Source organism: Heliangelus exortis, chromosome 3 (genome assembly GCF_036169615.1).
Source record: "Heliangelus exortis chromosome 3, bHelExo1.hap1, whole genome shotgun sequence".
In the NCBI taxonomy this organism is placed as follows: domain Eukaryota; kingdom Metazoa; phylum Chordata; class Aves; order Apodiformes; family Trochilidae; genus Heliangelus; species Heliangelus exortis.
This window is the reverse complement of record NC_092424.1, coordinates 80,691,270-80,714,225: the sequence shown is the minus strand read 5'-3', so window position 1 is coordinate 80,714,225 and position 22,956 is coordinate 80,691,270. Positions and strand designations below refer to the sequence as shown.

Here is a 22,956-nt window from a genome sequence, read left to right as displayed (position 1 = left end):
CTCTACTTGAAAACTGCTGGTTATATGCATACTTTGGCATGCCCAAAAAAAGTATGTATTTTTATCATAACTGTATTTTTTTACAGTTATGACTGGTTCCAAACAGATAGCTTGATCACCATTGTGATATACACTAAGCAGAAGGTAAGCGTATTTTATGAAAAGGAGAATTAAAAGACCCAGTTGTGATCCAGCTTGAATTCTGTGAGAATTTAATTTTTTTTCCTTGCCTATGAAAGGGTATGAATGCAGAACTGGTGATAGCTGACTGTCAAGACAAACGATTAAGGGGAGAGATCATCATGGATGACCATTCCTATCTTGTAGAAGTTGGTAGGTACTGTTATTTTACATTGGAAGTACTGAACTTTAGTTCTATTTTGTTAAAACCCTCTCACCAGACCATATGCATTTTATGTATACCAAGTGATATTTTATTCCTCTTTTATCAGAGTTGATTAAAGTACCTTGATGTAAAGTAATTCTGTTGTTTATCAATTTAAATCTTCATTTGTTTAGCATGTACTTAATTTTTTACAGATGCAATAGTGTAGTAAGAAATTGATGTAGGTATTGGGTAAAATTTTTCTTCAAGTGTGTTTTCGATGACTATTAAAATGCCCTTATTCAAAAAGGGCAAGTGGAATGGTTTTTGTAAGTGCAGATTGGTAGCATGACATGAGTTGTTGTTAAAAGTAACAGCAAAAATCATTCCTTTCTGTGTTATGTATTAGTCCTGTGCAAGTCATGAGTGACATTTCAGGGCCAGATAAAGATGTATAGGGTTCTAGACTCATTAGTTCACTCAGTATTCCTAGCCTTAAACTGTATGCATTTACAGTGACTAGAATGTAATTTTGGTTTTAATTGGTTTAAAATTGGTTTTAATTAACGTGGAGTTTGTTTCTCATAATTTCAGACTTGGATCATCCAGTTCAGGAAGACATGGCTGGTAAGTTCTGTCTCTTGCAGCACTTCTGTATCTTTTCTAATATCAGAATGTGAACTTCAATTTCTGACTTGTCAGATACTTTACTGTTTTGCTTACTGCTAGGTCAGACTATAAATTTGAGTAATGTATTTCTTTTAATTTTAGCATTGGGGCCTGTAAAAGTATTAAGTTGATGGTGCTCTGATGCCTCTGAATATGACTAAATGTTAAAACAATTAGAAGTTAGTTACATTGTGTATCTGTACACTGATCTTTGCTTAGGCTGGGATTTTCTTGGGTTTCATTATTCACTCAAATGGCCTTGAATCATAGAATTGCTCAGGCTCGAAAAGACCTTCAAGATCATAAAGTCCAGCCTCATCCTAAACCTATTACCCTATTCCTGATGACCCACCACTAAGCCATGTCCCCAGGCACCACATCCACATGATTTTTAAACACATTTAGGGATGGAGACTCAACATCTCCCTGAGGAGCCTGTTCTGATGCTTAATAATCCTTTCTGTAAAGAAGTTTCTCCAGATATCCAACCTAAATCTCCCCTGATGCAACCTGAAGCCGTTTCCCCATGTCATGTAATCTGTCACCAGTGAGAAGAGACCAGTCCCAAAATCATTACAACCTCCTTTCAGCTATTTGTGAAGAGTGATAAGGTCTCCCTTCAGCCTCTGTTTCCCCAGATTATACAGCCCCAACACCCTCAGTTGCTCCAAACCCTTTGCTAGCTTTGTTATTTTTCTTTGGACTTGCTCCAGCAGCTCAGTGTCCTTTTTGTATTGAGGTGCCCAAAACTGAACTCAGTACTCAAGATGGGGCCTCACCAGTGCTGTGTACAGGGCCAGGATCACTTCCCCGGTCCTGCTGGTCACACAATTTCTGATACAAGTCAGAATGCCTTTGGCCTTCTTGGCCACCTGGCCACATTGCTGGCTCATATTCAGCTGACTGTCAATCAATACACCAAGGTCCTTTCATGCCAGGCTGCTTTCCAGCCACTCTTCTCCAAGCCTGTAGCATTGCCTGGAGTTGTTGTGACCAAAATGCAGGACCTGACACGTGGCCTTACTGAGTTTCATACAGTTGGTGTCAGCCCAATGATCCGGTCTGTCCAGGTCCTTTCTGCAAAGCCTTTCTATCATCCAGCAGATGGACACTCCCCAACTTGATGTCATCTGTGGACTTACTGAGGGTGCATTCAATCCCCTCATCAAGATCATTAATAAAGATGTTAAACAGGAGTGGCTCCAGGACTGAGCCCTTGGGGACACCACTCATGGCTGGCTGCCAACTGGATTTAACTCCATTGACCACAACTCTCTGGGTCTGGCCATCCAGCCAGTGTTTAACCCAGGACAGTACATGCCCATCCAAGCCGTGGGCAGGCAGCTTTTCCATGAGGATATTATGGGGGATGGTGTCAAAGGCTTCATTGAAGTCCAGGTAGACTCCATCCACAACCTTTCTCTCATCCACTAAGCGGGCTCCCTTGTCATAGAAGGAGATCAGGTTTCTCAAGCAGGATCTGCCTTCCATGAACCCATGCTGACTGGGCATGTCTAGGTGACCTCTATAATGGTTCTTGAGGTTATCTGTTCCATGACCTTCCCTGGCACCAAGGTGAGACTGACAGGTCTGTAGTTATTAGGATCCTCTTTCTGGCCTTTCTTGAGGATGGGTGTCATGTTTGCCAGTCTCCAGTCCAAGGGGACATCCCTGGTTAAAGAAGAGAGAAGGTAGTAAATAGTGATAGTTACCAGTTTCCAGTTAATGAGGACTCTGAATTCATGAACATTCTTTTTGACTGGATGAACTGTGAAGCTTTTCACAATGTATTCCATAAATTAAGATACATTAATTCCATAAATTAAGATACATTAATTCCATAAATTAAGATGCATTAATTATGCATATTAATTTAGTGTTGTTGTTTTAAAACAACTAAAACATTATAGAGAGATTGCTGGAAGTACATTTTTAATTAAACAGATTAGTTCTGTGTGTCTTGGGAAATGACTAATTCTAAAATTTCATTTTAATGGAGGAGTAAAATTATAGGGTTTTTTATTTTTTCAAAATGTAAACAAAAGTAACAGTGTTAAACTTTTTCTCTTTTAGTAAATATTGCTGAAAAGGTTGGGAAGGTAGAGATTACCTTAAAGAAAAAAGATAATATTCATTGGAAGATGCTGGGACAGCCCTTGGAAAGTCACAACACCTTTAAAAAATGTACAGACAGGGGTAAGCATTTTCACAGCCATATTACCAGCTATTTTAAGACTTTTTTGAGCTTGTTAGTCTTTTTTTTCTTTTTCTCCAAGGATTTTCTTTTTCTGTACTCACGCCTTCGTTTCTTTCAGGTATGTTACCTACTCTGGTTGAAAGCTGCTCAGTTTAGAGGTGTTTTTTTGGGGTTTTTGTGGTTTGTTTTTTTTTTGGTTTGGTTTGGTTTTTTTTTTTGCTTAGGTTTGGTGTGCTGGTTTGTTTTGTCCACTTTGTTTTGTTCTGCAGTTGAATTGGAGGTCTTCCAGGTTCACAGAACCTAATAGAGATTTTGAGCATTGTTCCATCTCAAGGCTACCTATGTGCTTAATATCCTTTCTTGTCTCTGTGCAGACCTCAGTAGACCCTGAGGACCCTGCAGGCACATAGTCACTATAGAAGTAACCATAGTGATGGAACAAGAACCTCCTCTTCCAGCTGTTACTATAGATGTAGTGCCATCTTTCAATGCTGTAATGTTTTTCCAGCACAGTGCATCTTTGCAGCTTGAGCTGTGATTGAATAAGGGCATCGAAGCCCTGTGGAGGTGCCAGAGCCAGCTCTGAATAAGCTGATGTGTCTGCAAGAAGCAGTAGATGTTATATATATGTTTTGTGGTAACAGAATAGCATAAACTTCATGCAGCACTGATGTGCATTTATCAGTGAGGGTTTTTTTTACAGCTAAATTAAAAATTTCTGCACAGTTACATTATATAACAAGCGTGCTCCTGATGTTATTGCAGCTGTCCAGTTTCTCAAAACCCCTTCTGGCTCTCTGTCTAATAATGCTCAAATGCTGACTGTTGGATGTTAGTCTGCCTTATTGCATGTGAAAGCAAAGCTGTAAAATTTTAAGACCTAGTTAAATGTCACACACCCCTTAACTAGCTCGCAGTTCTGCTATTTAGGCCTTTAAAGTTGAGAGATTACTGTGGTGCAAAAAGGAAGACTGAGTGTATAAAAGCACATTTCTTTAGCTACCTTTAGCTGATGTAGAATGTAGTTTTCCTTCTGAGAGTTGCAGAAACTGTTGACTAATCCACTTTAATATAATTCTCTGTGTTTAAGGAGGCACAGCCTGAGCTCATATGTTGTCCACTTTCCATTTTCCCCTTATCGCTTTTCATGACTATGAAAGCAAAGTGAGAAAATAACCTGAAAGAATCACAGAATTGTTGAGGCTGGAAAAGACCTCAGAGATCAAGTCCAGCCTATGACCTAACACCACCACATCAGCTATACCATGGCACCAAGTGCCACATCCAGCCTTTCCTTAAACACTTCCAGGAGTAGTGGCTCTACCACTTCCCTTTGGCAGTCCACTCCAATATCTGATCACCCTCTCCATGAGGAATTGCTTTCTGATATCTGGCCTAAATCTCTCCTGGCACAGCTCCAGGCCATGCCCTCTCATCCTGTCACCAGTTTCCAGGGAAAAGAGCCCGACCCCCACCTGATTACAACCTCCCTTCAGGCAGTTGTAGAGAGTGAAAAGGTCCCCCCTAAGTCTCTTCCAGGTTAAACAACCCCAGCTCCCTCAGCCTCTCCTTATAAGACTTTCTCCATAGTCCCTTCACCAGTCACATTGCTTTCTTCCAGACTTGCTCCAGCACCTCAATGTCTTTCTTGAAGTGAGGGGCCCAGAACTGTACACAGTACTCAAGGTGAGGCCTCACCAGTGCCAGGTACAGGGAGAGAATTACATCCTTGGTCCTGCTGGCCACACTATTCTTGTTACAAGCCAGGATGCCATTGGCCTTCTGGGCCACCTGGGCACACTGCTGGCTCATGTTCAGACCGATTGTCAACCAGTACTCCCAGGTCCCTTTCTGCCAGGCCACTCTTCCTCAGTCTATAGTTCTGCATGGGGTTATTGTGGCCAAAGTGTAGGACACTGCAATTGATCTTTTTGAGCCTCATACCACTGGCCTCAGCCCATCATCCCAGCCTGTCCAGGTCCTGCTGTAGCATCTTCCTAACCTCTAGCATATCAATGTTCCCCCCCAACTTGGTGTTGTCCATGAATTTATTGTGGGTAGAACAAGAAATCCAGAATGCAGTTGCTTTGTGGATAGATGCTTTGTAAATGAAAAGTGAGGATGATTTGATGCAATTGGCAGAAATGGGGCATTAGTAACCAATGCTTCCTAGATGATTTTTCTGCATTTTTTCCCGAGAACTCAATCTCCAACATAGTATTTGTCCTGAAATGCTGAGAAGTGTTACAGGTATTGGATAACTTTATTATATATCACTGTCCGACTGAGTTCACATTGATTTAAATTGAATCTCCAGAACTGGCTTGCTGAGCCTGAGTTTCTTCAGTTCCCTGGTTAAAAAGGTGAAGAATCTAGAAAATGTATTGATACCTATGGCTCTTTAGTCCTTACTGCAGAAACTTTTATTCTACAGTTTTTTAATCTGAAAATCCCCAAATGTAAAATTGACATGTCAGAAGATTTACAGAGGAAGAATGTTCTGGAATAGATGTCTTTCTACATTCCAAATCTGTCCTCTTAGCCTGCCTATAAAATCTACGTGTTGGGGGCTTCTGTTCTCACACACTTCAGTCTGAAGTAGCCACTCCCCCTTTCTGCTCGGAGTTGTGCTCTCTTACTCTAAATTGAAGAGTTTGCAATTTTGTTTACACTCTGTGTGAGCAAAATAATGTTGTGGGTGTAGAAACTCCTACTTATCACAGTGTGGGGACAGAAGTAGTTATTAACAACTGACAGTAATTTCCTCATGTTTATTGGGTGTGCAGCTGGCTTTGTATGCAAAAGTACTTCTTAAACTAAATAACTTTACTCTTAAAATGAAATAATAAAGACCTCCAGCCTAGTTAAGTAGTTCTGACCTCATGAATTAATTGATGCATTTTGTATATGAAGTTCTATATCTCTCTTTGAAGAAAAGATTAGATTATTCTTTTATAAAAACTGCAGAAATGCTTAGTATGCAGTGTTTTCCAGATACAGAAGTTCTCCTTAATGCTACTTACACATTATTTTGCATGGTGGGATAGTAGTTATCCTCACAGTTGTAGGCATCTGATTTGCTTATTTACCTGGGCCCACAGTAGGAGTGCTTTTAATACAGGTTAGGACATAGTGCTAAGTACTAATAAAGTGCAAGTAAACCCTGCACTAAGAGAGCCTAAATGTGTAGGCTGCTGACCAGTCTGATTTACAGTAGATACTGAGCTACTTGCACTGTACCAGTGTGTAGCTGTGATGAGTGAAAGATCACCAAGGACTGTAAACAGGGCAGAGGGATGACATACTGGCTTTGTAATTAGCTGTACTAAGGTGATATATCCATTGCTGTTGAAAAAAACCAAAACAAAACAGCAGTGTGTACTGTAGATGAAGTAACATGCCCCTATGTCACAGTTTAACACTGGCCCAGCAATTAAACCAAATAGCAGATGCTCTCTATTAATCCCACTCTCCTCCCTGATAAAGAAAGGAGAGAGAATAAGGGAGAGAGACTTATGGGATGGAAACTAAACTACACAGCTTTAATGAAACAGTAATGATAAGTAGGAAAAACTACTAAATATATACAAATATGCAGGAAAATTGGTACCACGTTCCTCCCCCCTTTCTCATTGAGAAGTAGGGTTCCTCAAATTTTCTTATGGCTGAAAGAAGCAGGTGGAACAGCTACATACAGTATATTGGGATTTGAGTGTGAGCAGCAGAGCAGTACCAGTGTTGAAGTAGCTTTGCTTCCAAGACTTCAGCTGGCTAGGTTACAGCTATTTTAGAGCTTTATATATGGTATTTCTATGTAGCATTATATAGAGGGTAGCATGGATGCATTTCCTTAAACATTCTGATTTTTTTTCACTTAGATTTATATATCTCCCACTGCTTACTCTCAGCATTGACTTTTATTTTCAGTGAATGAGAAACTTGTTTGAAGGACTGCGTAATGATAATTTCCAGTTCTTGAAAGCACCTGAAAATCTTGGAAAGTAGTTATGTTATCTTGTTATATCTGTTTTCTATTTATTTAATTCAGTTTTTATCTGTGTTCAGTTTTTATGGTAAGTTACACTTTCTCATAAAAGTAGTAATTTTACTCAAGTGGATACTTCTAGTGTAGTGGAAAGATTCTTCTGAGGCCACAAACAGTAATTGCTTATGGGAGCACTGACTGCTCAAGTTTTTCTTGTCTTTGAGCTTGTATGTAGTATTTCCTTGTATGTTGATAATTTCAAACATTTCCATTGCATTCAAAGCACAGGAAGAAGGGCTTAAAACCAGTCACGATTGACACTTGAAAACCTTGCTTGATTTTATGTTGTTACTCCTTGTTCATACAACAGCCTTCATGAATGAGTTTCTAAAGGGAGTGTGTGCAAATACCATGCTTCTCTGCCCCCCATACTTTAAAGTTATTTAATCTTCATTTTTACAACGGCCAATTTTAAATTCTCCAAAAAGTTATGAAGCTCTTCTTCACAGTGGTGTAATCCAGAGATGATACTGGGAGTCTGATGACCCTATGCAATGAATAAACAATTAACATAAATTCCTAATTTTTTCCCCTTAAACTGGGAAATTCATGCTCCCAGATAAATTTCCAGTAAGTATAAACTAACATTCTGGCCAGAGTATCTGTTAGTTAATTGGGAGGAAAGAACAAAATTGTGGAATTTCTCCAAAGTTGAGGGGCATTTTAAAAAAAATTTAACATATTCAGGGAACTATGCTATATCTAAGGATGTATTAGTAGATTCAGAACAATATTCAATACTACATCTCATTAAGAAGGATTAATTACTTAGTTTTCTGGAGGAGTAATTATTTATATCCAACTGTATTGCACAAAAAGCACAATTAAATGTAGTTTGTTAGTGTAGAGAAGTTGGTGACATTCTTAGCTGGCTGTTAGGAAACTTGTTGTTAGGAAGCATAAACAAAAGCTAATGGTTGTTGTGCTATCATCCTGTGAAAGTTAATAATGCAGTATTAAAAAAACTAAGGTTGAACTTTCTCAGTTAAGAAAAGCAACACAAAGAGCAGTGACAGAAGACAGTTTTTCGTGTAGATATTGAGACATGATTTTCTTGTAGGTGCCTTTTCTGGAAAATAAGATATGGAGTCTCACTCCCAAGTGGATAGGTTGTGATCACCACTGCGTATCATGCTTCTGTATCAAGGTGGAATTGCAGCCAAGTCTTGGAGGTGACAGGCAAGCACTGTAATCCTGTTACATAGACCTGCATTTTATCAAATATTGTTTAAAAGACACCAGTTGGAAAAATGTTAAAACTTAGTTTTTGCTGTGGCATTACTAAAATTCATCTTAGCTGGTAAAACAGTCTTGACTTTGATTTTCTGAATTGGTGTGCTAGTTGCTTTTGTGCACCAACAAAATTCCTCCAATTTAAAAAAATACCATGACCTTCACCACTCACCACTTAAAGAAAGTTTCATTTTTTAGTTCAGATCTGCTCATGATATCCCATCAAAGGACTTCCTCCTCTAAATGAGATGAGAAAAAGTTGCATGTGCCTACAAAGTGTTTGTGTATCACTAAGAGTTTTGACTTGTGGATAGTTCGACTGTAGCTGTGGTTAGGAAGTGAAACTTTGAATTATTTGAATTAATCAAAATTTTTACTTATTGTCTGTTTTCTTAGCAGCTTTAGCCAGTAAAATAAGCAACTAGTGTTGGGGCTGTATGTGGTAATACCAAATATTTTTTTCCTGAAATTTCTATGTTTTACACTTTACACATTAAAAATGAAATTTGAGGGGAAAGCTAAGTACTTAGCATGCCATTTTTGGAAAATATTTTAGATTTACCATGTATATGAAAGCAGTAGCTATATACAAGTGAAAAATGACATGTTAGTAGGGATGACTTAGAGTGTGTGTGTGTGTGTGTGTGTGTGTGTGTGTATATTCTCACAAGGAATAACTTCTTCTCATGATGAAAAAGATTCTGAACTTGTAGTCAGATTCCTGTTCTGGAAAATAACCTAATTAACACCTTCTGCTCTCCTGTAGAGTGTGCAGCTATTGACAGTTTTGTGCAACTATTGGCAGGTGCTTAGATGGTTCAGTAAAGAGCCAGGGTGATGTTGCCATAGCTTCATGCTGTTGTTTTACTCCACATTAAGTGGACTGAGTTTGTTGTTGTTGTGAGTAATAGAAAGGAGCAGAATGTTGATGAAGCCCTCTAAAATATATAAACCAAACTTATAATGTGACAGTGTCCTATTTGCAGTACTTGAGACTCCATTCATAGTCAAAAAAACCTGAATAAAATAAGGACTAACTTTCAGCTGCATGAGACATGGTGTTGAGTGGCACATAACTTGCTGGGGGTGGAATTCCTCTAAGGGAGGTGGAGGGGCAGTGGAGGGATGTGGCTTTTAAACTTGAAAATTCTGTATGTGAGGCAGAAAGGCAAACATTGCTGCCATGGCTTTACTAGGGTTATGGGTAACAAGTAAGAATAAGTGAGAACCATCTTAAAGTCTTGTGATTGAAAAAACCAAGAAACTTAATTGAAAAAAAAATTCCTATGTTAAAATCCCTTATAATGAGGAAGAACACTACAGGCAAAAGGATGATACTCTGCAAATGATACCATTATCTGTACAGCAGATTTGTTAGTAAAATTTGGTTCATATGCATATGAATTAAGGCTTCCTAATTCTAGATTCCAGCAGAGAAGGGAGTTCAGCTTGGAGAGGGATGTCTCCAGCCTGTAGTTGTATTGGGTTTATGTGGCAAGGTTTTGGTAGTGGGGGTGGCTGCTCTGAGAAGAGATACAGAGCTGTGACACTGCCACCCTGTCTGCAGAAAGTTTGATCATACTCCTCACTGGTTAGCTTCTCTACTTTGAAAATTAGGATTTGCTGCTGGGTAAATTGCACATCTTTGGCATCTGACAGTTAACATGGCTTTTGAAAGCAACTCTACTCCTCCAGCTTGCTGGTAGAGGCTGGTGTTCTCTTGTTGAAAGGCTTTCCTGCATTGCCAGTTTTTTCACTTGTGGCTCCAGATTTTATTTGGATCACTGACACTGAACGGATTTTATTTAATATAGCAAAGAGGACAACCTAAATCAGGAGATGTCTTAAACTTAGGAAGGTCTTTAATTTCAAAAATCTGATGATTGAGTGGATCAAAAGTTCTGCATGGCAAATTAAAAATAAAAGAGGTAGGTAAAGGTTAGTCCATTACATGTGGAAAAGGCTGAAATTTGTCAGGTTGAAAGGATGACAAAATTTTCAGGAAACAGTGAATCAGCTAACGAATCAAATTTTTAAATGTGCCTCTCTCTCCATTCCCAAACATTTGGTAGAATATTAGCTGATCGATATTGTGGGCTGTGTAACAACCTCCCATATCTTACTTTCAAGTAATTTATAGGTCTGCAGAAGAGACAGCTCTCTTAGCATATTTATTTGGATACTGTACTTTGCAATTCTAGTATGTTTTTGTTGTTGTTGTTTGGTTTGGGTTTTTTTCAAAAGAATGGTTAAAAAAATTACAACCAACTCTAGAAAATGTTTCTTTTACATAACCAGAGAAAAGGTGATGTTTTGCTTTACTTAAAGATTGGTATGAAATGGAATTGTTGCCTTTTATTTTTCTGGGCTCTAGGCATTCTTTTGGTACCTCTGAAATGCTTGCTCATTCAAAGTAAACAGTTTGTACGGTGTTACATAAAATATGTGTGAAAATATTATTAAATTTTTTTTCCATGTCAGAGGCTTTACAACTTGTTTCTGCATCTTTTTACAATGGATAACTCCCTAGTAAGTGTTTGAATAATTTAAGAAAACCAGTGTATGCAGAAAAATGCCATGGACATTTACTGTGTCAATAGTGGTGTGTAATTAATTTAATGCTAATTTAGCCCATGTGCAAATTGCATGTGCAGCTGAGATTTAGTAACCTAAATGTTTATTGTAGACAAAAATTTGTGTTGTACATATGACCATATAGTGGATTTCAGTAAGGATGTGTGTCAACATACAACTGGTGTTCACAGTTTCTGATTTGCCAAAAACACCAATTAATATAATGGAATAATATCATGAAATAATTATTGCTAATGCTAAAGTGTGCATTGCCTATGGAGGCATGTTAGTTTCATTTTGTCATTTAAACTTTGAGGTATTGTGTACTTGAAAAACAGTGTTAGTAGCAGTGAAACTGTCAGCCCAATAAATAAGCAGGATACTGGGGGTGGTGGTGGTGAGATTGAAGGCTGTGGTGCTGTGTCAAGCTTTTGGTTCATTTGCATTAACTAAGCTGATCTTAGTCTGCATATATGTGTACATGCTGTAGTTATATAGTGAATTTAGTGCAGGAGCAATGTGGTTCTGCTAGTATTGGTGGTTTTTTGCTTCCCAGTCAGAGCTGATAACTTGAAGATTCAGTCTATTATAAGCCTCATATAAAGCCATAAATGAGTTCTCAGTCCAAAATTAGAAAAGTAGTTAATTCTACTAAAAGTAGAAAATTAATTATTAAAGAAGTGTCTTTCTGTAGTCTTTTAAAACTGTATATAATGGAATACTTAAGCTTATCTCTTACTAGAAGACATATAAGAATAGAAAGACAGATTGAGATTTAAGTAACAAGTCAAACTGTGTTTTTAGGACTGTTCTACAGAAAATGCAAGTTGGTTTCTAAAACAGAAGTTACCCATGACACCAAGCTATTCTGCTTAATGTTACCTAAGAGCACACATCTCCATGTTCCCAAAGGACGACATGTTTACCTCAAACAAATCATTGCAGGTAAGAAAAACTGAGAATGTAGCCATTTATTAACATAAATCCCTTTCTGTAGTATTGGGTGAACTCCAAGTCCATGGCCACAAATTCCCTGGTTGTAGTTAGAAAATCTCTGCTTCCAGGATCATAGTCTGTGCTTACTGGCTGGATTACCAGCTGATTAGTTGATTCCTTTCAGTTTGCATATCAAGAAATCCCCCATTTGTATATTAATGGTTATGCTGGTCACTGTACTTGCACTGTGGCAGAGATTTCACAGCAGATTTTTTTAAATAGCCTTTAATTGTGAACTCTTTTGCCCTCCTTCTCCCTTCCCTCATTCGTTGCTGGTGTCCAGCTCTTACAATCTTTCTTTATAACTTGCAGTAGCTTTTTGAAATCATAGTGAAAGAAAACATAATCACACAGTACTAAAAATCTGCATTTCATTTTAGAAAAAAAATCAAGCTGTGGTACTTGAAATTAGATACAAATGTTCAGATTTTCGTATTCTTTGGGAATGACTCTATGGCTTTTGTTCCTGTGTTTTGAATTGCTAAGGGATGTAGAAATAACATGCATACAGAGTCCTGAAGATTTTAATTGGAAATGGAAAGCTGCTGTAATAAGAAATAGTGCAGCGCAACATAACCTATTTGTGTAAAAGCATGTGATATTGTTACTTAAATAGGATATACAGATCATTTGTTTACTGTTTGTTCATTTTGTTTGTAGTAAAGTTTGCTGGGTGTAGAGTATTTCTCATATTAATTCAGCTACCTTTTTGTTTTCTGTTTAGGGACTGAGATAGTAAAACCATACACACCTGTACTGCCTTTTTTGCCACTGAATTTTAAAGAACCATCTCACCATGAAGGGGCATGTATATATTTAATGATCAAAATTTATTCCTGTGGACTGTTCACCCAGGCACTTGACCACTTACAAATTGGTAAGTATATGTTGGGGTTTTCTGTGTTTGGCTTTGCAGTCTTTGCTTTATCTTTTCAGATTCACGGCCTGAGTATTGTCATGTTCTTATTGTTTACCTAGTTATACATCAGGATATACTTAAAAATTTTTCTTTTAAGACTTATTCTCCGTGCCCAAAACGTACAGGGTTTTCCTCAGTGTAACTAGGGGTTGTCAATTACATAAAGCTCTTCTGACTGATCTTCCAAATGTATTCATGTGTAACTTCAGGTATTACAAGTGCATCACACGTAATTAATCACTGGTAAAAAACCAATACTTTTGAATAAAGAAAGCTAGGTCTGTTTTATTAGACTGAAGATGCACTTCTTTTCCTGTTTCAGATACAGAGGTAGAGTTTTAACACTGATTTTGCAAATGTTTGTGTACTCATATTGTGAAATTCATCAAGACAAGATATTTCAATTGAAGATCTGCTCTTTTAACAAGACCCTTGTGTGAAATGTATAGTACCTTTCTGAAAGGAACCCTGTTCTGGAGAGAGTAAATTTTCTTCTTATTAGCTAGAATAGCTTTGTGTTTTGGATTTAGTATGGAATTTGGTTTTAGAAAAATGTTCATAATATACTGATGGTTTTAGTCATTCCTAAGAAATCAAAGAGCTTTCAATTTCCCTTGCTTTGCTAGTGGGAGGCTGCAAAAGAGGCTGGGAGGGAGCATAGCCAGGATAGCTGAAACTCTAGTACTACAAAGATGATGGCAATCTGAAAAGGCCTTTAAAAAATTGAGAATACTCAGTAGTTTGTTATCTAACATTTACCATTCTTTTTTTTTTTTTCTTTTTTTTCTTTTTGTTTTCTTTTTTTGTTTTGTTTTGTTAATAAAGGAGACTATATTTCTGTCAGCAATCCTGAAGGTAACTTCAAGAAGACACAGATTCAAACTTCAGAAGATGTCTTTCTTCTGGCAGCAGGCACAGGCTTCACTCCAATGGTTAAACTGCTGGATTTTGCTCTGTCTGAAGTTAGCTGCCTCCGGTATGTGTGTGTCTTATGACTTAACCCCAAGCCAGAGTAATGCATAGGAAGGATGAAATGGGATGGGCAAACCTTCTTTAAATAAATAATTAACAAAATAAAATGGTACAAAAGCACTTCAACTTGTGCCAAAAGCTGGCATGCTTTAGGGAGGAAGAATCTTTGAGTCTTAGGGAATTTACATGAATTGGGTTATTGGTTACTGTCAGCAAAATGGACTGATTTACATTTTTTAATTTTAGTTGTGATATATGTGAGCCCACCAAGGACAAAATCTGAGGGGGTTTCTATTTTGAGTGCCTTTTTCTAGTATTGAAATATTTCGATGTAGATCTTGTTTTTTGGAGTGAGAAGGTTTACAGCTGCTTAGTTGTGGCTTCTCTTCAATTTATTTTAATAGCTACCATATTTTTATGTTGTTTTCTCCTGCTAAGCAACAGTAAGACAGATGAGTTCCAGTTTTCACAAAAGTGAGGCTGTAGTGACATGCATTAAAAGGTGTGTATTGCATGTGCATTCTATACTTGTAATATTCTTATTCTTGGTCAAATGAATCATACATCCTTCAGAATCTCAGAACTAGCACTTCTGCTTGATGTGATTGCCCATTTACAACTGAGAGTATACAATAGCTCAACTTAAAAAGGAAATGTGAAGAGTTACTGTAGAGATACTGAGAGTAGTACCTCACCATTGGTAGAGGTGAGGTGTGCTTGGATTGCTTTTAGCAAAAAATCTTGCAGAATTTCTTATCAGATCACTTTTTTTTTATGAGCTATTTTAATTTGAGAGAGTATAAAAAAAAATTTAAAATATGCCTGAACTGTATTTTTTTTTTTTTAAAGCTGCTGCAGAGGACAGTTCAAGAGACTTCCTTCTGTTTTCCTATACCTTTTGAATTTGGACTCTTGCAATGGAGCTTAGTTTCTGATACTGAATGTTATTCAATATTAGCCCAGGATGTGTTGGTTCATTTTGTCTTCATGAAGCACGTTTTGAAACAACATAGAAAGATTAATTGAACACTACTCTTCCTAGTAAAGCTAAAAAGGATGACGTGCTGCAAAAATCTGTTTCTAAAAGGAAATAAATTCTAAACAGAGACATTATTCTTGTGTGGCTTACTGTGCAGCTATTATATCTATATATATTATATAATATTATTTTGTGAGCAGAGAGACCGTGTGCTGTTTGGCTGTATTGTCAGTAGTGAATATCCCATGGCTGGCTGGCTTTGTGAATCCAAACAATAAATCTGTCATCTGACAAAATGCTTGGGAAACACTACTAAGTTATTTTAAATTAAATATTTCTTTCTGAGGGGAAAAGTAATATGTTAGGTAAAGGTAGTTGTGATCATATGAAAGGAAAAATAAGGAGAGCATAGTGGAAGATGGAAAACTTGACATTTTGTCTTTAATGAGAACAGGTAACATGTTTAAAAGATCATTACTGCAAGGATGCTATTTGTATCTACTCTGTAGTTGAAAGCTGAGCAGAGTGGCTGATTTTAACTCCCACCTGCACGATTTCTTATGGGAACTCGATGTTCACATTTACCTCAGGATGCAGCAATATCTATTTTTGTACTAGTCAAAATAAATTAATTTTTTCTTCTTGCTGTGGAGGATTATTAAGCTCTGGAAAGACTCGATCTGGTACAGGTTCTGTTTATATCTGGACACTTGAAGCATGGTCTTTCCAGATGTTCCAGACAACTTAGTTTCTTGGCCTTCATTTGCTGTTTAACCCTCACTCTCTTTTGGGAAAATATTGCAATAAAAATCAATGCATATAAACATATATACTGTTTCTATACATTGAGATTATATGTGTATATAAACAATATAAATATAACTTTTAAATATAAAATTATCATACTGTGAGAAGTAACAATTGCTCTAAACTTGGATTGTATTTTCTAGAACAGAAATAGGAGAAAATTTGGGAAGGATCTTGATAATGACCAACTTGTCATCAGACTGCAAATGCTGTCTCTGTCTATAGTGCTGGGCAAGTCCCGCTGAACCTGGGGCTGCACTGTGAATGCTGGAGGATTTGCTGCTTCCCTAGGCAGCATTTGCTGTGATTTAACAGGCTCAGTTCATTGGATTTCCATTCTTGCTGTCTAGCCAAAGTCTCACTATTATTTTTCAAGTCTATCATTTCTTGCCTACAGTCAATGTGCAAAACAATCTGATCTCTTCCAGTCTGCAGCATCCTTTTATGCACAAAGTCATAATGCCCTTCCTTCAGTCTTATTTCTTCTCTCACAGAATGATTAATTTAAAAAGAATATCAGCCCTCGGTACAGTTTTCTTTGGTTTGGTTTTTTCAATTTTTAAGATGAGATTTTTGCTACTTTTATTGGTGGTGTATAACTGCAATTGGATATGTTTCTCAAAGAAAACTGGTTAAAAGGCACTAACCATTAGGTAGATGGCTAACACTCTTTTCAGGTAAGAAGTACAGGATACTTGCAGTCTATTCTTAATTCTCCTTGATGGTTATATCTTCTTTGGGTTTTTTGTTTGTTTGTTTGTTTGTTTGTTTTCTTTTTTCTTTTTTTTTTTTTTTTTTTTTTTTTGTCTCCAGCTTGTTTTACCACTCTGTTCTCATGTTGACTTCTAATAGTGTTCCACTTTCATTATGACTTCCACTTTTTAAGGTGGTTTTGTAACCTTTACCACCGTCCCCTTCTTCCTCTGTGTTAAAATTACTTAAGGATCTTTTTGCCTCCTCTCTCTTTACAGCTTTCCATAAGGACTTGCCTACCAGTTTTTGAGTTTGTTAAAACCTGCATCCCTTGTAGTAGTTACCAGCATGAGATTTTTTCCTTATTGCTTTCCAAAGAGCTGATTATGTTTCTCATTCTTTATCTGAATTCCTCTCACCATTCAACCAGCTTTTCTGTAATGATGGGGAGGTGACATTTCAATCTCCACCTCTTCTTTTATCTGTTTGCTTCCTCATTTCTAGTGAAACTGTTTTCAGTTAATTCCAAGTTCTGGAGTTTTCTGTTTTCTTTTAGTGCCGAGCAGTGAGCAGTAATGTAGCAGTATGTCTTGAAATTAGTGTTATTTTTCATGTTTTCAGGGACGTAGGTGCTGGAAAGCCTGTAAGGAACCTGGATTTTTACACATGATAGCTTTTGAATAAGCTGATTTTAGTATTTGAAGATGCTGCATTGCTGATTTGGAGCTGGTTTGTTCTATATGAGGCATATTTTCCAAAGTTTGTATGGTGTAACTTATTGTTCATCATGTGAAACTTTTTTCTCTCAATAACAGTATTGATGATGTGTATTATTTACAGTGGTCATACCTCAGTTTTATATTCTGGCAGCAGAATATGCTGCTCATAAGTAGAAGATAATCTTTTATATTTGGCATCTGATGGTATCCGAAAGTGCTACTGAACTTCAAAAGGGGAAGTGTTTAGAACTCAGAAAAATATGGTCCTTTTGGAGAGGGGAAAATACAGGCTTTTAAACTGCAGTTGAAGAGCAGCTGGAGATCACAAGCTCTGCAGAAGCTTATGGGATGTGCATTTGTGAGAGATGGCTCTCAGCAAGGCTCAGAGGATGAGGTGATGAGAATTAATAGTTTCAGCACAGCATCTTATCAGCTTACTGTGTCTGCTGCTAATGTCTCAGAGCAAGGTTGGGCACATGTGCAAGGGAGATGGGTATTGGAGTGCCTTGTTAGGGAACTGAAACTGCAGGACTGTGTGGTGAGCAGGATCAGCAGGCTTAGATCAGCCTCTCTGGTGGTCCTGACAGGTACCCTTGTAGTTGCTCATGCATTTCTGTGCCAGATATCCCATTGCTCTGGCTTCCTGCAAGCACAGCACTGAACTTAACTGCTCCTGGCACCACAGCAAAATGCTCTCTCTGCTCAGAGCTGTCTGAGTGGAAGAAACAGCAGTAACTTAAAGCCCTGTGGGGTGCAGTTCAGGAACTGCTTGCATTTAATTACAAATCATGTGTCTTACATCAGTTGTCACCAGGGTATTAGTCTGTCGTTAGCAATAAAGAATAATTTAGGTTTATGTGGCTTCATCAAATTGTAAATTCTGTTTTGGAAAGCTGTTCTTTGTGTTTTTCCTCTGCCATAGCTTAAAAACCCGAAGAGATAGTAGTACTGATCTTAATGACAGAGCATTTATTTTTTACATGAACTGTCTGGCAAACTTAACACTTGCAAACAGTAGCTTTCCATGTAATTAAGTTTTATAAATCAACAACCAAAGTATGAATAAGAACCAAACAGAGTTTGGTCTTCAACTTCAAAGTTACTCTTACTCCTATGTGTATAGATTCCATCTTTATGAAATTAATGTTGACATAACATTCTTAACTCCAATTTCACTTCTACAAGCTGGTGTACATAGTATTAAAAAAGTGTAGAGTTCAAATACCAACGATTAATTGAGGTAGTGGTGTTCAAACAATGCTGAGAAAGCACTAGGTGTAACATGACAAGCTATTCCATATTCTCAGTCAGGTTTTAGTAACTTCAAGAGACTTTATTTCTCTTTGGACAGCAGTTCCTGGACTAGCTTTATTACAATTAGCAGGGAGGTCACAAGTTCAACAGATTTTCAGGTACAGCATGAAAGATCCTATATTGTGTTAGTGGCAAAAAGATTTGAGAATTGCAGAGCTGTAAAAAAACCAAAATGTTAGTAAAAGGCCTCTGTATAATTCAGTAAGTACTGATTCTTTAACATGTGTTTTAAATATAGAAACAATCTGAAGTTATATTATTATATATATATTTTTTTTTTTTTTTTTTTAAGGACATTGAAGTTGATCTTCTTCAACAAAACAGAAGATGACATACTTTGGAGAAACCAACTGGAGGAATTAGCTCTTAAAGATAAAAGGTATTTAAAAGTCTTGTGGAGAACAACTTGTGCAGTCCCAGTGAGAAGAAGAACAAGCCTTGGGGCTTAGGTTGTCTGTACAGCTGTAACACAAAGACAGATCCCAGTTCTGGGAAATCTTAACTAAGAATTTAATGTGACCTAGGGACTGAAAGGAGATGTCATTCTACAGGTCACAGATGCATAGCAGGAGGCTATATCTTTATGTTATGTAGGTCCCATAGGAGGGCAGCAATTTGATACAACATTGATTAATAGATGCTTATTGATTAATAGATGCTTACTGGAGGCAATGTTAGATAAGGTGATCATTAAAACTGAGAAACCTTTTTAACGTGAAGGAAAATAACCCTTACAATAGAAATACAGATATGCAAAGAAAAGCACAGAAGAGGTAGACAAGGACAATATATCCTTGGAGCAACATTCTGAATGTACAGAGATGTCTTGAAAAGTATCTTTGGTGTCGCTTAGTTGAGAAAATGGCTACCTAGAAATTCAGTGTTTATAGAGAAATTTGAAATTTAACTTTGGACTTTTCATTCATTTTTACATTCTGTCTAGATGTTGCATTTTTTCCACAATGACAGTGTAATTATGGATTAAAATGCACTAGTGCATGTGTAACATTAACTTTGTTTAGCACAGAGCATTTCTGTCAGGAGGCATAGGAATATCAGGTTGCCTTTTAATTTCAGCGCCCTTTTTTTATCACTAGATAAATTGTCACTGCCTAGATTTTACATATAGTTTGCTTATGCATAACTGCATTTTTATGTAAGTTTGAACAAATTAATTTCACTTGTCAATATTATGCAATAGCCTGGTGATGTCTGGTGCATTCAAAGCTTCATAGTCTAGACATTGTGCAAATTTACACTAAAAACCCTCTCTCCCTTTTACTTGGAGCCTGAGATAAACAAGTGCTCATTTTTAACTCAATAACTACAATTTTAGTAGGCTTTTTAAACCAGTTTTGGTGTTTTCTCATTAATGAAATGGTGGGGATATTCTCAGAAGTTTGGCTGAGCATTGTTACTTCACTGCTTGTGTATTGAGCTACACCATCATTTTTGTAAGTAAATAATTGAACAGTAAACTCTGTGCTTTAGTATCTGAATTGGTACCAGCTGTTGTTCTTTGGAAGGTGAAATATACAGCTAATTTTTTTTTTAGGTTGGAAGATTGGGTTAAATAATTAAATGGGCAATATGAGTTGACTTGATTGTTAGGAACAGCCAAATGTCTGTGAGATTTGATACTGTGCTAGTGGAAGCTGGGCAGAACAAGGAAATAATCATAGGAAAGGAATTGCATTTTGTGTGGCAGGTTTAGGATCAGAGGTAACATTTCTGAAATATTCTTCTGCTTACCAGATTTGAAGTTCAGTTCATTCTCTCACAACCAACAAAGGACTGGTTGGGTAAACAGGGGAAGATTTCTTCATCTCTTCTCTCTGAGTTTGTGAAAAGAAGCAAAAAAGACTCAAAAGTGCTTATCTGCATCTGTGGCCCAACACCTTTCACAGAACAAGGAGTACAGTGAGTATTTTCAGTGATGAAACAGTTTGCAAATTTTTTAAAAAACAAATGAAAAAACCCACACCTGACATTATACTTCAGAAGCATGTTAAGTATGTAGATAAGTATCAGTAATTTCAGTGTGAATTTCATGAGCTCTAGTAAGCTGTCCAAAATTTTCTAAGAACATCTCTTTAACAATGATCTTTTTTCCCCTAAGGTTTTAAATGCTGCTTTTAATTTGATGTTCATACAGGAATTGTTATAATAAGAACTAAGATTTCCATGATGGTGCTGGCTTGACAAATCAAACTTTTAGCAGTAAAATTCAAAGCTGCTGTTCAATCATGACCACTTCATTAATTTTTTTTAGTAATGCTTGTATTTTACCTCTGTACCTAATACTTTCCTTATTTTATATGCCAAGTATTTAAAGATAAAAGGGCCCCTAACTTTCTCTTGCCCAGATTTGAAATACTAAACCAATATGGACATTGCTTACATTTCTGCAGCCTTCCTGAAGCCAGCTGCATGAAGGGTGGAATTGTCTAATAATGATACTGCCTCTTGAGAAATCTGAGATACTTAAATAAATAGCTGTATTTATTCTTAATTCTTTATTCTTAAAAATTCTTTCAGTACTATAAGTTAATGTTGTACATATGAGCTCCTGGGTATTATTTGCTAAATGTATTTGCAGTGGTAAACTTCACTGTGCATATCTGAATAAAACCAAAATAGTCATGCTGAATGATTCATGTGGGTCTGTGGTGGGTTTTGGGTTTCCAAATATTAATGTTAAAAATTTCATTCTTTACTTTCAGGTATCTGAAGGATCTTGGATACTCCCAGGAAGAGATACATGCTTTTACTGCATAAACCCTTAAGATGATATCAGTATTTGTTTGTATAATTGAATCTTATTTATTTACCTTCATGAATTTAATTAAGTGAGAACCAACTTTTTAAGACTTGAAATTCCACTCTTGGTACCAAACTGCTTCTTGGAAGAAATATATCTTTGAAAAAATTTTATACTGTGTTTTATCTTGGTTTTGTAAATATTTTTGGTAATCCAGGGTATTAATTTATTGTAGAGGCAAGCAAAAATGTATAGTGTACCTTATGTAAAATATTTCATGTTGTTGGTTAATGAGAATTCTTAAATTTATGACAAGCACTGATTAAGTTTTGACTTGAAAAGCTTATTATTTCTTACTGTAGAAATTCTTAAGAATGATACTGTCTGAAATTAAATATTGCACTGTAACTCAGGTCATTGAAAAATGTTCTTTTTCATCTGAAATACCTATTTGACTTGCAAGTGATCCTGATACATTTTTGGCTTTGTAAACAAAGAATAGAAGTACCTTTGGTAAATTTACATCAGATAATAAAAAATAATTTTTCATTATTTTATGCATTCCAGTAATTTTTATTTTTTTTTGTATTTTCAGTTTATAGTCTCGTACAGAAAGTTTTACACAAACTTAGGACACCAGCTAAAAACTCAGAGGCACAGAGTATTCATCTCCACAAAACCTGTGTGACCTCCCTAGTATCAGGCATCCCTTTCCATGAGCTATTCTGGGGTAAGAATGTGACAGTTTATGGCCTGCACATACCAGGATAAGGACCATGGGAATATATGACAGGTTGCAGTACTAATAAATGAGGTTATTTCGTATTGCAGTAGTATTAAATTAAGTTTTTTACTACATTAATAAAAGAATGTTACCATGAGGCAGTTATGAATGGGATGATCAAACAGACTTGTCAAATTGTCTGTTTTCAGTAACACAGAACTTGTATTCTGTAGAGCTTCATACTTGGATATTTTGATTGTCAAAAATTATAATCAATTAGTGTGAATAATTTATTCTCCTTTTTGTTGTTATTGTTGAAGTGGGGTTATTTTGATGGATCTGCACTGCACTTGTGTTGTGGTGGCATCTTGTTCTCAACAGGTAGCTAAGGTTATCTTGCAACTTCTGGTAGTTATATTCTATGATTGGTTTTTGTCATTTTGGGGTTTTTTTGTTACAGAAGAAGAGTGGTACTTTCTGGAAGCTAGACAAAATATATACATATATCCAATATTTGTAATGGATTTTTCCTTATCTGGATTGTCACCCTGCAGTGCAAGTTTTTAAGAATTTGCACATCTCTGGGGATCCAATATGTCAATTTCCTAACGGGGCTTTTAAGTCCTCTGCTGGAACAGCTTTCAGTTCTTTAGCATTAGTTCAGTGACTTGCTATGTTAAATTCAGTGGATCTTCCCATAAGGTTTTAGTTGGTTAAAATGACTTTTACAGCAAGTTTGTGCTCAGCAGAATGATACAGTACCCACCTCCTGTTGCAGCTGGCCTGCAGATTCAGAGTTACTGGATGAGAAGAGGGAACAGGCTCTCATGTGCTGTGCAGAAATTGAGCAGAAAAGAGCTACTTTTTCCCAGGAAATAAGACTAACAGTGTAAGATTACATCAGAAAAATATTCTCCTATTACATGGTTCCTGTCAGCTGAACACACCAGAACTGATGCTCTGTGCCACTTCTGGATGGTATTTCACAAAAAAAAAAAACCCACCCCAATCCTTTTTAGTTTTCCAAAA

The 22,956-nt window shown here is 36.8% G+C and overlaps 1 protein-coding gene across 6 annotated transcripts in view; it reads left to right on the top strand.

Moving 5' to 3' along the window:
• CYB5R4 (cytochrome b5 reductase 4) overlaps positions 1-21,755 on the top strand; it is a 38,821-nt gene extending 17,066 nt beyond the window's left edge. For 3 of the 6 annotated variants that reach the window (XM_071741423.1, XM_071741422.1, XM_071741426.1), the window contains 10 exons: positions 87-144; positions 240-333; positions 920-952; positions 3,068-3,190; positions 11,848-11,988; positions 12,764-12,916; positions 13,784-13,934; positions 18,735-18,821; positions 20,198-20,362; positions 21,166-21,755. In XM_071741423.1, coding sequence (XP_071597524.1) covers positions 87-144; positions 240-333; positions 920-952; positions 3,068-3,190; positions 11,848-11,988; positions 12,764-12,916; positions 13,784-13,934; positions 18,735-18,821; positions 20,198-20,362; positions 21,166-21,220 — 1,060 coding nt within the window. In that variant the 3' untranslated portion in view covers positions 21,221-21,755. The remainder of the gene's footprint in view (positions 1-86; positions 145-239; positions 334-919; positions 953-3,067; positions 3,191-11,847; positions 11,989-12,763; positions 12,917-13,783; positions 13,935-18,734; positions 18,822-20,197; positions 20,363-21,165) is intronic. The other 3 variants (XM_071741425.1, XM_071741424.1, XM_071741427.1) reach the window with 1 other exon arrangement.
• Positions 21,756-22,956: the final 1,201 nt, after the last annotated feature.